The sequence below is a fragment of the Sapajus apella genome, unplaced genomic scaffold (genome assembly GCF_009761245.1).
Source record: "Sapajus apella isolate SASKATOON/1434 unplaced genomic scaffold, GSC_monkey_1.0 scaffold23, whole genome shotgun sequence".
Lineage (NCBI taxonomy): Eukaryota > Metazoa > Chordata > Mammalia > Primates > Cebidae > Sapajus > Sapajus apella.
This window is the reverse complement of record NW_022436963.1, coordinates 979344-993261: the sequence shown is the minus strand read 5'-3', so window position 1 is coordinate 993261 and position 13918 is coordinate 979344. Positions and strand designations below refer to the sequence as shown.

The window sequence follows — 13918 nt, the reverse complement described above, 5'->3', positions numbered from 1 at the left end:
TTTTTTTTTTTTTTTTTTTTTTTTTTTTTTTTTTTTTTTTTTTTAGTTTTAAGAGTTACTGTTACTAGTATATTGTTACTGGTGACTTAGATATAACTGAGTTTTGGTTAAATAAATCTCTACTCCAAACTCCTATAAGTTATTTCTGAGACTAAACCTAGCCTAGAAGATGACACATCTGGAAGAGCTCAGCATGATTTCCTTTCTTAAGCTGATAAGTCATATACTCATAAAGATGCTGGATTATAGGAAAGTGGAAAGGAAAGATAATTCTGCAAATTTTTTTTCTGTGTTTTTTTTTTTCAGGAAAAAAAGGCAAGTTTGATTTTTTTGTGCTTGGACTTTTTACTTCTTCTCAACATCCATGTTTGTATTGCCAGACTCCCAGCATCCCAGAAATCACCTAGGCTTTCATTTTGTCCCATAATCACTTGTAATTTTTGTCTTTGTCACCCTTAGTGGCTAAATGATTTTACAATTTTTCTGGGCCAAATGTTCTTCATTGAATATCTGCAACCTCCATCTCCCAGGTTCAAGTGATGCTTGTGCTTCAGCCTCCCAAGTAGCTGGGATTATAGGCATGTGCCACCATGCCCAGCTAATATTTGTATTTTCAGTAGAGACAGGATTTTGCCATGTTGGCCAGGCTGGTCTTGAACTTCTGACCTCAGGTGTTCCTTCCATCTCTGCTTCCCAGAGTGCTGGGATTACAGGCATGAGCCACCGCACCCAGACTTTACTGCATGCTCTAGTTTAAAGATTTGTATTGAGCACATTTCCCTATCATCTGTATGCTTCTTATTGTGCTTTCATGATTAGCAGTACCTTCAATCCACTGCCATTTTGCAAAAAAAAAAAAAAAAAAATTGTTAAATCATTAATTAAGATCATTTTATGGATTTGGACAAAATTCTGTAATCTTTATACATATATAATTAGCTCAGGTACATATTCACTGCCTTGTGTAATACTCTGCTGAGAATTCACAAATGAATTCAGGAGGGCAGTACCGTCAGCCCTCTTGAGGTTTTTTTATTTTTTATTTTTTATTTTTGTCCTTTTTGTTGTTGTTAGCCCTCTGAGTTGGTACCTCAGTGCATTGTCTTATCCATTCTTGTTCAGGAACATATGCTTTAGACGACACAGTTTTGATAATGAGTATATATTCTTTAGGATTAGTTTGTCTGTTGGAAACAGAGACTTGAAAAATACCACCTTAAACAAGGTGGTCATTTATTTCTTATTTATATGGAAGAATTGTGGAAGGTAGGCAGTCTTGGGGCTGAGATGGTGGCTCCCAAGATCACCTGTGATCCAGGGTCCTTTTTACCTTTTGTTTCCTCCAGCCTCATGGTATTGCATTCATTCTCACGTACCAGGATGGCTACTTAGAAACCAGCCCTTACAGCTGGGTGCAGTGGCTCACACCTGTAATCGTAGCACTTTGGGAGGCTGAGGTGGGTGGATCACAAGGTCAGGAGGTCAAGACCATTCTGGCCAACGTGGTGAAACCCCGTCTCTACTATAAATGCAAAAATTAGCTGGGTGCGGTGGCATGTTCCTGTAGTCCCAGCTACTTAGGCTGAGAAAGGAGAATTGCTTGAACCCGGGAGGCGGAGGCTTCAGCGAACTGAGATCGCTCCACTGCACTCCAGCCTGGGTGACAGAGCAAGACTCCGTCTCAGAAGGAAAAGAAAAAAAAAAAAAAGCCCTTACTTCAGGTTTAAGCAGCAGGAAAGGAGGAAGAGAATGAAGAAGGGCACGTGACTTCACTTTAAGAAAGACTTCCTGGAAGTCCCACAACATACTGCTCCTTCACATCTTATGGTACATGGCCATGTCTGCAAGGGAAGCTAGGGAGTGTAGTCCACAACAAAGTACATAGCTAAAAATTGAAGTATAGTTTAAGAGAGAAGGATGAAAATTGTGTTGGTTGACCATCACTGTCTGCCAGATAGAAACAATCTGTAGATTTCTGATTTTTTTTCCCCACTGGGTACGAGAGGGGTGGTAACAGCTTTATTGAAATATAATCTACGTACCTTAGAATTAACCTATTTAAATTGTGAATTATATATACTGTGGGCTGGGTGCGGTAGCTCACCCGTGTAATCCCAGCACTTTGGGAGAAAGGCAGAGGCAGGTGGATTGCTTGACCTTAGGAGTTCGAGATCAGCCAGCGCAACGTGGCGAAATCCTGTCACTACTGAAAATACAAAAAGTTAGCCGGGTATGGTGGCATGCACCTGTAGTCCCAGCTACTCGTAGACTACCATGAGAGGATCACTTGAGCCTGGGGAGGCTGAGGTTGCAGTGAGTGGAGATCATACCACTCTACTCCAGCCTGAGCAACAGGGTGAGAACCTGTCTTAAAATAAATAAAATGTGAATTATATGTACTGTAATCAATAGTTTATAGTATGTTCATAGAGTTGTGCAGCCATCACCACAATACTTTTGGAAAAATGTTGTTACCTGAGGAAGAAACTCCATTATTTCATTAGTCATTTTTCATTTATCACCACCCATCAAGTCCCTGCCCTAGGCAACTATCAGTCTGTTTTCTCTCTCTGGATTTGTGTATTCTGGACAATTTTATATAAGTGGAATCATGCATGTTGGTTTTTGTGACTCTGTTCTTTTACTTACATAACATTTTCAAGATTAATAGTATATCATATATCAATACTTTATCCTTTATTGCTGAATAATATTCCATTCCATTGTATGGATATACTGTATTCATCAGTTGTTGGATATTTGGGTTCTTTACATTTTTTGACTATTATGAATAATCCTGCTATGAATATTTATGTAGAGGTACAAGTTGTTATGTGGACACATTTTTTTTTTTTTTTTTGAGACGGAGTTTCACTCATGTTACCCAGGCTGGAGTGCAATGGCGCGATCTCGGCTCACCGCAACCTCCGCCTCCTGGGTTCAGACAATTCTCCTGCCTCAGCCTCCTGAGTAGCTGGGATTACAGGCACGCACCACCATGCCCAGCTAATTTTTTTGTATTTTTAGTGGAGACGGGGTTTCACCACGTTGACCAGGATGGTCTCGATCGCTTGACCTCGTGATCCACCCGCCTCGGCCTCCCAAAGTGCTGGGATTACAGACTTGAGCCACCCGCGCCCGGCCATGTGGACATATTTTTTGTTTCTCTTAGATGTATACCTAGGAATAGGATTGCTGTATCATACCTACTCACATCCTTTGCTCTTTTTTTTTTTCCTCTGTCATCCAGGATAGAGTGCAGTGCCATTATTTCGCTTCACTGCAGCCTCCACATCCCAGGTTCAAGCAATTCTCCTGCCTCAGCCTCCTGAGTAGCTAGGACTATAGGCGCACGCCACTATGTCTGGCTAATTTTTTTTTTTTTTTTGAGATGGAGTCTCACTCTGTCACCTAGGCTGGAATACAGTGGCACGATCTTAGCTCACTGCAACCTCTGCCTTCTGAGTTCAAGCAATTCTCCTATCTCAGCCTCCCAAGTAGCTGGGACTACAGGTATACGCCACCAGGTCAAACTAATTTTTGTATTTTTAGTAGAAAAGGAATTTCACCATGTTGGGCAGGATAGTCTCGATCTCTTGACCTTGGGGTCCACCTGCCTTGGCCTCCCAAGTTCAAGCGATTTCTCCTGCCTCAGCCTTCCAAGTAACTGGGATTACAGGTGCCCACCACCACATTCGGCTAATTTATTATGTATTTTTTTTTTTTTTAGAAATGAGGCTTTGCCATGTTGGCCAGGCTGGTCTTGAAATCCTGACCTCAAGTGTTCTGTTTGCCTCAGCCTCCCAAAGTGCTGGGATTACAGGTGTGAGTTGCTGTGCCCAGCCCAAAAAGAGTTCTTTATGACTTAAACCTTGCAAGAGATCCTGAGCCAGATCACCAGGCTAAGCTACTTACTTTTTTGTAGTTGAGTCCTAAGAGTTTGTTTGAGACACGGTGTTCCACTCTGTCACCCAGACTGGAGTGCAGTGGTACAGTCATGGCTTACTGCATCCTCTACATCCTTGGCTCAAGCAGTCGTCCCACCTCAGCCTCCTTGGTACCTGGGACCACAGGTGCATGCTATCACACCTAGCTGATTTTATTTTCTTTCTTTTTTTAAAGACAACATCTCATTCTGGTTCCCCAGAACCAGAGTGCATTGGTGCAATCTCAGCTCACTGCAGCCTCAACCTCGTAGGCGCAGGTGATTCTCCCACCTGAGCCTCCCAAGTAGCTGTGATTAGCGTGTACCACTGCACCTGGCTAATTTTTTTTTTGTATTTTTAGTAGATACAAGATTTCACTGTATTGGCCCAGGTTAGTCTTGAACTCCTGGACTCTGAAGCAGTCTGCCTGTCTCAGCCTCCCAGATTGCTAGAATTATAGGCGTGAGCCACTGCGCCTGGCCCTTTTCTTTCTTCCCTCCCCTCTCAGGCTTCCGTCCGTCCTTCCTTTCTCAGTATCTGACTGTGTTGCCAGGGCTGGTCTCTAACTCCTGGGCCTGAGTAACCCTCCTGCTTCAGCCCCCCCAAAGTGTTGAAATTACAGATAAGAACCACTGTGCCGGCCTCAATTGAATTGATTATTTATTTATTTATTTATTTATTTATTTTATTTTTTTTTTTTTTTGAGACGGAGTTTCGCTCTTGTTACCCAGGCTGGAGTGCAATGGCGCGATCTCGGCTCACCGCAACCTCCGCCTCCTGGGTTCAGGCAATTCTCCTGCCTCAGCCTCTTGAGTAGCTGGGATTACAGGCACGTGCCACCATGCTCAGCTAATTTTTTGTAGTTTTTTTTTAGTAGAGACGGGGTTTCACCATGTTGACCAGGATGGTCTCGATCTCTTGACCTCGTGATCCATCCGCCTCGGCCTCCCAAAGTGCTGGGATTACAGGCTTGAGCCACCGCGCCCGGCCGAATTGATTTTTTAATGTTAATGCCGTATTCTGTAACCTGACTGAACTTGTTTATTCTAAAATGTTTTTTTCTTTTTTTTCCGAGATGAAATTTTGCTCCTGTTGTTCAGGCTGGGGTGAAATGGTGTGGTCTCAGCTCAGCGTAACCGCTGCCTCCCGGGATAAAGCAGTTCTCCTGCCTCAGCCTCCCGAGTAGATGGGATTACAGGCATTTGCCAACACCCTTGGCTAATTTTGTATTTTTGGTAGAGACTGGGTTTCTCCATGTTGGTCAGGGTGGTCTCAAACTCCCGCGTCAGCCTGCCAAAGTGCTGGAATTGCACGCGTGAACCACTGTACCCAGCCTATTGTAAAAGTATTTTAATGATTCTTTAGGATTTCCCACATTGTAAGATCATCTCATATATGAATTGAGATAGTTTTACTTCTTCCTTTCCAATTTGGGTGTCTTTTATTACATTTACTTATTGCCCTGACTAGGACTTTCAGTGTCTTGATGGGTAGAAGTGACAAGAACAGGCCAGGCGCGGTGGCTCACACGCCTATAGTCCCAGCAGTTTGGGAGGCCTAGGTGGGCAGATCATGCCTTCAGGAGTTTGAGACCAGCCTGGGCAATATGGTGAAACTCTGTCTCTACTAAAAATAAAAAAATTAGCCGGGTGTGGTGGCGTGTACCTGTAGTCCCAGCTACTTGAGAGGCTGAGGCACAACCCAGGACACCAAGGTTGCAGTGAGCCAAGATCGCACCGGTGCATTCCAGCCTGGGCGACAAAGTGAGACTCGATTTTAAAAAAAAAGGAGTGGCAAGAACAGACATCCTTGTTGTCTTGTTCCTGATCTTAGGGAGCAGACCTTGTTTTCAGTCTTTTACCATTAAGTATAGAATGTTATGAGGTTTAGTTGTATAACGTTTTGGTGTCAGGTGGATCAGTGTACTAGAATTTTGAATTTGAGTATGCTATTAGAGGCTTATCCCCCATGGTTAAAAAAAATCATGTGTCATAGCCTGAGGCTACCTATGGCTTCTTGTGTATTACAGATAATCCTGTGGTTTGTGTTTCAGCCATGGCTGCCATTCGGAAGAAACTGGTGATTGTTGGTGATGGAGCCTGTGGAAAAACATGCTTGCTCATAGTCTTCAGCAAGGACCAGTTCCCGGAGGTGTATGTTCCCACAGTGTTTGAGAACTATGTGGCAGATATCGAGGTGGATGGAAAACAGGTGAGTATACTTTTCATAACAACTGGTGCCATTTTCTGTGTTAGATTATTTAGGGAGCATGTATAGAACTAAGAGATTTTTGCTGTTTCAGTATACAATATAACAAAAATGTTGGAAAGAATAATCCATTCTCATACTGCCATCTTGGTCCAAGTTTGTTTCGGGTTTTTTTGAGACAGAGTTTTGCATTGTTGCCCGAGCTGGTATGCAGTGGCATGACCTCGGCTCGTTGCAGCCTCCGCCTCCCAGGTTCAAGCGATTGTCCTGCCTCAGTCTCCCGAGTAACTAAGATTACAGGCATCCACCACCACCCCTGGCTAATTTTTTGTATTTTTAGTAGAGATGGGATTTCACTATGTTCGCCAGGCTGGTTTTCAACCCTTGCCTCATGATCTGCCCACCTCAGCCTCCCAAAGTGCTGGGATTACAGGTGTGAGCCACTGTGCCCAGAAAAGTTTGTTCCTTTTTTTTTTTTTTTTTTTTTGAGACTAAGTCTCATTCTGTCACCCAGTGCCATGACATGATCTCAACTCGCTGCAACCTCTGCCTCCTGAGTTCAAGTGATTTTCCTGCCTGAGCCTCCCAAGTAGCTGGGATTACAGGCATGTGCCACCATGCTCAGCTAATTTTTTGTATTAAATAGAGATGGGGTTTCACCATGCTGGTCTCGGACTCCTGACCTAAGGTGATCCACCCGCCCCGGGCTCCCAAAGTGCTGGGATTACAGCAGTGAGCCACTGTGCCAGCCTCCCCTGGGTTTAAGGAATTCTCCCTCTTCAGCCTCCCCAGTAGCTGGGATTACGGGAATGCGCCACCACTGCTGCCTAATTTTTGTATTTTTAGTAGAGATGGGATTTTACAATGTTGGCCGAGGTTGGTCATGAACTCCTGACCTCAGGTGATCTGCCCACCTCAGCCTCCCAAAGTGCTGGGATTATAGGCATGAGCCACTGTGCCAGGACCTTTGTTTTTTTTTTTTTTTTTTTTTTTTTTTTTTGAGATGGAGTTTTGGTCTTGTTGCCCAGGCTGGAGTACAATGGCATGATCTTGGCTCATCATAACCTCCATCTCCTGGGTTCAGGCAATTCTTCTGCCTCAGCCTCTTGAGTAGCTGGGATTACAGGTATGCGCCACCACGCCCAGCTAATTTTGTATTTTTAGTAGAGATGGGACTTCTCCATGTTGGTCAGGCTGGTCTCAACTCTTGATCTCAGGTGATCCACCCAGTTCGGCCTCCCAAAATGCTGGGATTACAGGCATAAGCCGTAACGCCAGCCTGTTTTTTTTTTGGTTTTTATTTGAGATGGAGTCTTATTCTGTTACCCAGGCCGGAGTGCAGTAGCGCTTGCTTGGCTAACTGCAACTTCCACCTCCTAGGTTCAAGTGATTCTCCTGCCTCAAGCCCTGCTGGGACTACAGGCGTGTGCCACCGCACCTGGCTATTTTTTGTTGTTGTTGTTCCACCCACATCATCTTCAAAGGCTCAGCTATTTGTTTGTATTTTTAGTAGATACAGGGCTTCAGTGTGTTAGCCAGGATGGTCTCTATCTCCTGACTTCTAGATCCACCCGCTTTGGCCTCCCAAGGTGTTGGGATTACAGGAGTGAGCCACGGAGCCTGGCTGCTTACATTTAATTTTAAAAGATTTTTTTTTTGCTTTAACATAAAGCAGCCTGCCACAATTGTTCTATTTTGTCATTGATGGTGAGAACAGTGCTTCCCCATTTCTGTCCTAAAAGCCCTCTGGTAAGACTGGAACAAAGCTCTTTTGGAATTGGAGGCGTTTTTTTTTTTTGAATTTTAGTTTTTTTGTGTGTGTTTATTAATTTTCTGCTTCCTTTTGTTGTCTAAATAATGCTTTAATTAAGAGACAGGAATCTTACTTTGTCTCCCAGGCCTTGAGTGTAGTGACATGGCCATAGTTCACTATAGCCTTGAACTCCTGGGCTCAAGTGATCCTTCCACCTCAGCTTCCCAAATAGCTGGCACTGTAGGTATGTGCCACCACAACTGGGTAATTTATGTTTTTAGAGATAGGGTTTTCGTTGACCCAGCTGGTTTTATTTATTTATTATTATTTTTGAGACGGAGTCTTGCTCTGTCACCCTGGCTGGAGTGAAGGGGCACAATCTCAACTCACTGCAAACTCTGACTTCCGGGTTCAAGCAGTTTCCCCTGACTCAGCCTCCCCAATAGCTGGAATTATAGGCATGCGTCACCAAGCCTGGCTATTTATTTTTATTTTTTTGTATTTTTAGCAGAGATGGGGTTTCACCATATTGGCCAGGCTGGTCTTGAGCTCCTGACCTTGTGATCTGCCCCCCTCAGCCTCCCAAAGTGCTTGGGATTACGGGTCCCCGGCGACCTAGCTGGTTTTAAACAACTGGGCTCAAGTGATTCTCCCACCTCAGCCCCCTTAGTGGCTGGGCTTACAGGTAAGAGCCAATGTGCCCACCTCTCCTATACATCTTTTGAAGTAGGTCAACTGAAAGAAAAAAAACCCTGGGAGGTTAGGCAGGAGAATCACTTGAACCCGGGAGTTGGAGGTTGCAGTGAGCCGAGATTGCGTTACTGCACTCCAGCGTGGGGACAGAACAAGACTCCGTCTCAAAAAAGAAAACCCCAAAAACTAGAACAAGGTACTCTTCTTCAACATTCTCATTTTTCTTGGGCATTCAGTTATATGTCTCATATGCTGCTAACACTTGATATATTACCTTTCATTAATTCATCCCCTTTCTCCCTTCTTTTTGTTTGTTTGTTTGTTTGGAGACACAGTCTCCTTTGGTCACCCAGGCTGGAGTGCAATGGCACGATCTTGGTTCATTACAACCTCTGCCTCCTGGGTTCAAGTGATACTCCTGACTCAGCCTCCCGAGGAGCTGAAATACAGGTGCCTGCCACCATGACCATGCCTGGCTAATTTTTGTATTTTTAGTAGAGATGGGATTTCACCATGTTGGCCAGGCTGGTCTCGAACTCCTGATCTCAGGTGATCCACCTGTTTTGACCTCCCAAAGTGCTGAGATGACAGATGTGAGCCGCTGCTCCTGGCCACTTCTTACTTTGCTGCATTACTTATTTCTTTCTCTCCCAGGCTACCTGGCCTACGTTTGTGACACTGTGTGAGGAATGTGGGTTAGACCAGCTGCTCAGAACTCTAGGGTCCTGCATTGTAGGGTTTCCTGGTAGTTCTTTGACCATCAGTAAGCTGCCTGACCTTTGAGGCTTCCTCATTTGTAAAACAATTTAAACCATTTTATAGGTGATCTCAACGTTCTATGAAGTAACATAAAGTGTTTGGAAGCAGCAAAGCGCTTTATAAATTGAGGTGAATACTACCATGCTCAAAACCCTCTTTCTTAGTTTGTAGTCTTTTTTTATTCAAATACAGAGTGAGCCACGATGATTGCTCTTTTGCGATTAGGAACTCTAAGATACTTTCTCGCCCAAATATAGATGGAAGAAATACAATAAATACCAGCCTAACAGAGCTTTCGGATGTACTCTGAAGGTGGCCCACCAATGCAGAGTGTTAATTCAGCCTCAGTACTCTTCATAGATGTTTGGACATTTTACGGTCCTGATAGGAAGACTGGTTTTATGTGGAGACAGGGCCCAATTGTAACAAACTAGGTAGAAATGTGCTGAAGTCTTCAGAATTGGTGTCAAGTAATAGCCCTCTTACCTAACTTAGATTGATACAACATATATAGAAACATCCATTGGTTTGGGGAAGCAATGTCAGGTTGATATTTTCATAGCTCATTTCTCAAAAGCCTAGTGAATGTGTATTACTGGTTGTGTCCTAACATTTTCTCCAGAGAGTGGCTATTAGTTGTTGCATGTCTGTGACCATGAACTGGAAGCATGTTTTCCATCTGTGGCAGTATGTATGTTTTAGAGGCAGCAATAGCTCTTTGGTTCTCTTGGAAACATCATCTCTGCCTGGGCATCTGGGAACAACCAGAATCTTGCCCATAAGAAATTTAGAGACCTTGACCTGAAACCTTGAGGAATGGTCTGTGAGTATCTTTCTTGTGCTGCAAACCTTGAACATCATTGACCCTTGTAAGATAGGAGGATGCTCCTCACTTGAGGAGAGTCCCCCAGAATAAAAGTGTTTGATTTTGAAGAGCATATCACAGACTAGCTGCCTGCCTCAGAGTCCCAGGATGGGAGAAGGTGCTGTGTAGGAATGTTCATTCAACAATATGCAGTGCCAGGGAACCATACAAGATGTAGGTGATCATGGTACCAAGAGTAGGCCTGCTCAAAGTGAAAAGGCCCCTTTTGATATGAGACAGGCTCAGCACCTTGAAAGCATTTTATCAGGCGCCAACAGAGGCTGGATATGTGACTGAACACTATGGGGTGGAGGGGGCCAGGAGAGTTGGGATTTGGCAGGGAGTAAATGAGCTCCATCATTGTGAAGGCAGACAGATTGTGATAGTCAGGCATCAGTATATCTTAGTCACACATGCCAGAATGATGGTGTGCATGACAGAAGTACAGTGGGCCTTATGGAGGTTCTTTGTGTTGCATCGTGGGGCAAAAGTTGGAGGGTGGAAGAGCCATCAATTTTAACACAGAAATCACTTAGAAACTGAAATTTGGGCTGTGAAGGTGCTAAGAGAAGAAGGATGTGTTATAAGTATTGGAGGGAGACCTCTTTGGCCTCAAAGGGCCTCTGTACAGAGGATGTTGAACATGAAGTCTGGTGATAAGAAGGGGTAGCAAAGCTGGCTGCAGTGCTGGACAGTGTTGAGTGGGACTTATGTTGACAGACCAGGCATCAATTTATGTGGGTCAAGATGGCCAGGGGCAGACCTATGTTACTTCTAGTTAAATAATTATATAAGCTTGGTTTGCTTATTGTACACTGAGGTTTATATCCCAAACTAAGCTATATCAAATATTAGTGCAGTAAAATAGAAATCAGGCGGCAACAGGAGGCCTAAGGTAAAGACCATCTGAGAGCCTTATAAAACCGTGGAACACCACGGGGTGGTTGCAGAGCAGGAAATACTGCTTTGGTCCCATGAATGCCTTCTCAACATGGATGCTGCATGAGGGTGTCGTAAAGAGGACTTGTGCAAGATCTCTGAGAAGGGAGACCTCTGCTCACAGGATCCCGGAGGGTCTTTGCAGATGGGAGCTTGCAAGGAAGAAAAGCCTTGCAGGGCAGAGATAACCAGATGCCACAGGCTCTGCCTAGGTTCTCAAAATATGGAGTAATTTTGATTGCTCTGTGTCCGAAAATGCTCAGGAGATAAAAGCACCTTGATGCCTTGGGTGTGGTCAGACCTGGTGGGGCCTTATCAGATTTGCTTCTGATGGCAAATTCACCTTGTAGAATTCGGTGTTGTAGGTTTGCGTAAGAATCATATCTGCTGGCCCAGTGGCTCACACCTGTAATCCCAGCACTTTGGGAGGCCGAGATGGGTGGATCATGAGGCCAGGAGATCAAGACCAGCCTGGCCAAAATGGTGAAATCCTATCAGATAGATAGATAGATAGGTAGATAGGTAGATAGGTAGATAGGTAGGTAGGTAGGTAGGTAGGTAGGTAGGTAGATAGATAGATAGATAGATAGATAGATAGATAGATAGATCACATCTGCTACAAATACTGCAGACCTCACCTCTCCCCCTGGCTATCTTGCCCACATTAGTTTCAAGGCCTCTCAATAGTTTCAAGGCCTCCCCTTATCACCCCCCTCCCTACTCCCCCACCCCTCAATTAACATGTGTGTGTACCTAATAAAAGTCTGTGAAAACTAGAACTTGGGGCCAATGGTTCCCATGCTTGCATTGGTCCCCTGAACCCATGCTGTAAAATTCCGCTCTTCTGTCTTTGTCTTTATTTCTTTTTCTCAATCCCTTGTCACCGCCAAGACTAAGGGCATGCATGAATGGGGTCGCATGCATGAACGGGGTCGGGGCTTGTACCCAACAAATTTACCCTTCTATTACCGGAGAGTGAGCATGTACCTGGATGTGAAAAGAGTGCTCTCTCACCTTATGTTATGCATTATTTCAGCCATTCAGACATTCTTGAGCAGTAAAGGCACAGCCAAAGGGCTTTCCTGTCACCTCAGGCCTTGCCTAACACTCAGCATTGTGTCTTTTCTTTCCTACCAACTCAGAATGCAGATTTGTCTTCATGTTTCCACGTTGCAGCAGAAAATTTACTTAGTGTGGTATCTCCCTTTCTTGCCTGTGTACCTGGTGGAATGTTACTTACAATTTTATATCTTCCCTCCTGTCTGTCTGCTTTCTTTCCTAGTACAATGTTATTTATAATTAAACGCTTATAAGCTACATTATTTTTGACTTGACGCTTTGAATTATGCCACTTGATTCAGTTCTAGTATCTGGGTTTTTTTGTTTTGTTTTGTTTTTCCCTAACGGAGACAAGGTCTCACTGCCTAGGCTGGAGTGCAGTAGTATGATCTCTGCTTACTACAAGCTCTGCCTCTTGGGCTCAAGGAATCCTCCCACCTCAGTTTTCCAAGTAGCTGGGACTGCAGGTGTGCACCACCACACTCCAAAATTTTGCTTTTGTTGTCCAGGCTGGAGTGCAATGGTCTTGGCTTGTCGCAACCTCTGCCTCCCGGGTTCAAGTGATTCTCCTGGTTCAGCCTCCCGAGTAGCTGGGATTACAGGCATGCGCCACAATGCCTGGCTAGTTTTGTATTTTTTTTTTAGCAGAGATGGGGTTTCTCCATGCTGGTCAGGCTGGTCTCGAACTCCCGACCTCAGGTGATCCATCTGCCTCGGCCTCCCAAAGTGCTGGAATTACAGGTGTGCACTGCACCCAGCCCACACTCAGCTAATTTTGAAGGATTGCTTTGTAGAGATAGGGTCTCAAATTTCCAATTTTGAGAAATTTCAACCTAAAATAAATTAAATGTACTCTCATTTGAGCTTGATGCTCTTAAAAGTAAATACTGTTGTGTTTTACTGTTTTAGACTGTCATTTAAATGTACTATGGTTAGCGTCAGTTTTTCTAAAAGTGACTGGTAGGATTAACCTTGAGCTCTTGTGGTTGTTTTTCCTATTACAGGTAGAGTTGGCTTTGTGGGACACAGCTGGACAAGAAGATTATGATCGCCTGAGGCCCCTCTCCTACCCAGACACTGATGTTATCCTGATGTGTTTTTCCATCGACAGTCCTGATAGTTTAGGTGAGTGGCCCTGCACCCCAGTGTTTGTCACTGCAAGATGTATCCACCTAGGCCAGCGAGGCAGGTAGGTCACCTGAGGTCAGGAGTGTGAGACCTGCCTGGTCAACATAATGAAACCCTGTCTCTACAAATACAAAAATTAGCTGGGTGTGGTAACATGCACCTGTAATCCCAGCTACTTGGGAGGATGAGGCAGTAGAATCCGGGAGGCAGAAGTTGCAGTGATCCGGAATCGAGTCATTGCACTCCAGTCTGGGAGACAAGAAAATCTCTATCTAAAAAAAAAAAAAAAAAAAAGGCCGGGCGCGGTGGCTCAAGCCTGTAATCCCAGCACTTTGGGAGGCCGAGGCGGGTGGATCACAAGGTGAAGAGATCGAGACCATCTTGGTCAACATGGTGAAACCTCGTCTCTACTGAAAATACAAAAAATTAGCTGAGCATGGTGGTGCGTGACTGTAATCCCAGCTACTCAGGAGGCTGAGGCAGGAGAATTGCCTGAACCCAGGAGGTGGAGGTTGCGGTGAGCCGAGATCGTGCCATTGCACTCCAGCCTGGGTAACAAGAGCGAAACTCCGTCTTAAAAAAAAAAAG

The 13918-nt window shown here is 44.5% G+C and overlaps 1 protein-coding gene and 1 long non-coding RNA gene across 2 annotated transcripts in view; one reads left to right on the top strand and one right to left on the bottom strand.

Moving 5' to 3' along the window:
• Positions 1–2675, bottom strand: part of LOC116559287 — an 8064-nt gene extending 5389 nt beyond the window's left edge. The window contains exons 1-2 of the long non-coding RNA XR_004272407.1: positions 2592–2675; positions 2039–2042 (exon numbers count right to left, since the gene is read on the bottom strand). This is a non-coding gene — a long non-coding RNA (uncharacterized LOC116559287). The remainder of the gene's footprint in view (positions 1–2038; positions 2043–2591) is intronic.
• Positions 1–13918, top strand: part of RHOA (ras homolog family member A) — a 52298-nt gene that overhangs the window by 27628 nt on the left and 10752 nt on the right. The window contains exons 2-3 of the mRNA XM_032289832.1: positions 5980–6137; positions 13207–13327. Of these exons, the coding sequence (XP_032145723.1) occupies positions 5982–6137; positions 13207–13327 (277 nt within the window). The 5' untranslated portion in view covers positions 5980–5981. The remainder of the gene's footprint in view (positions 1–5979; positions 6138–13206; positions 13328–13918) is intronic.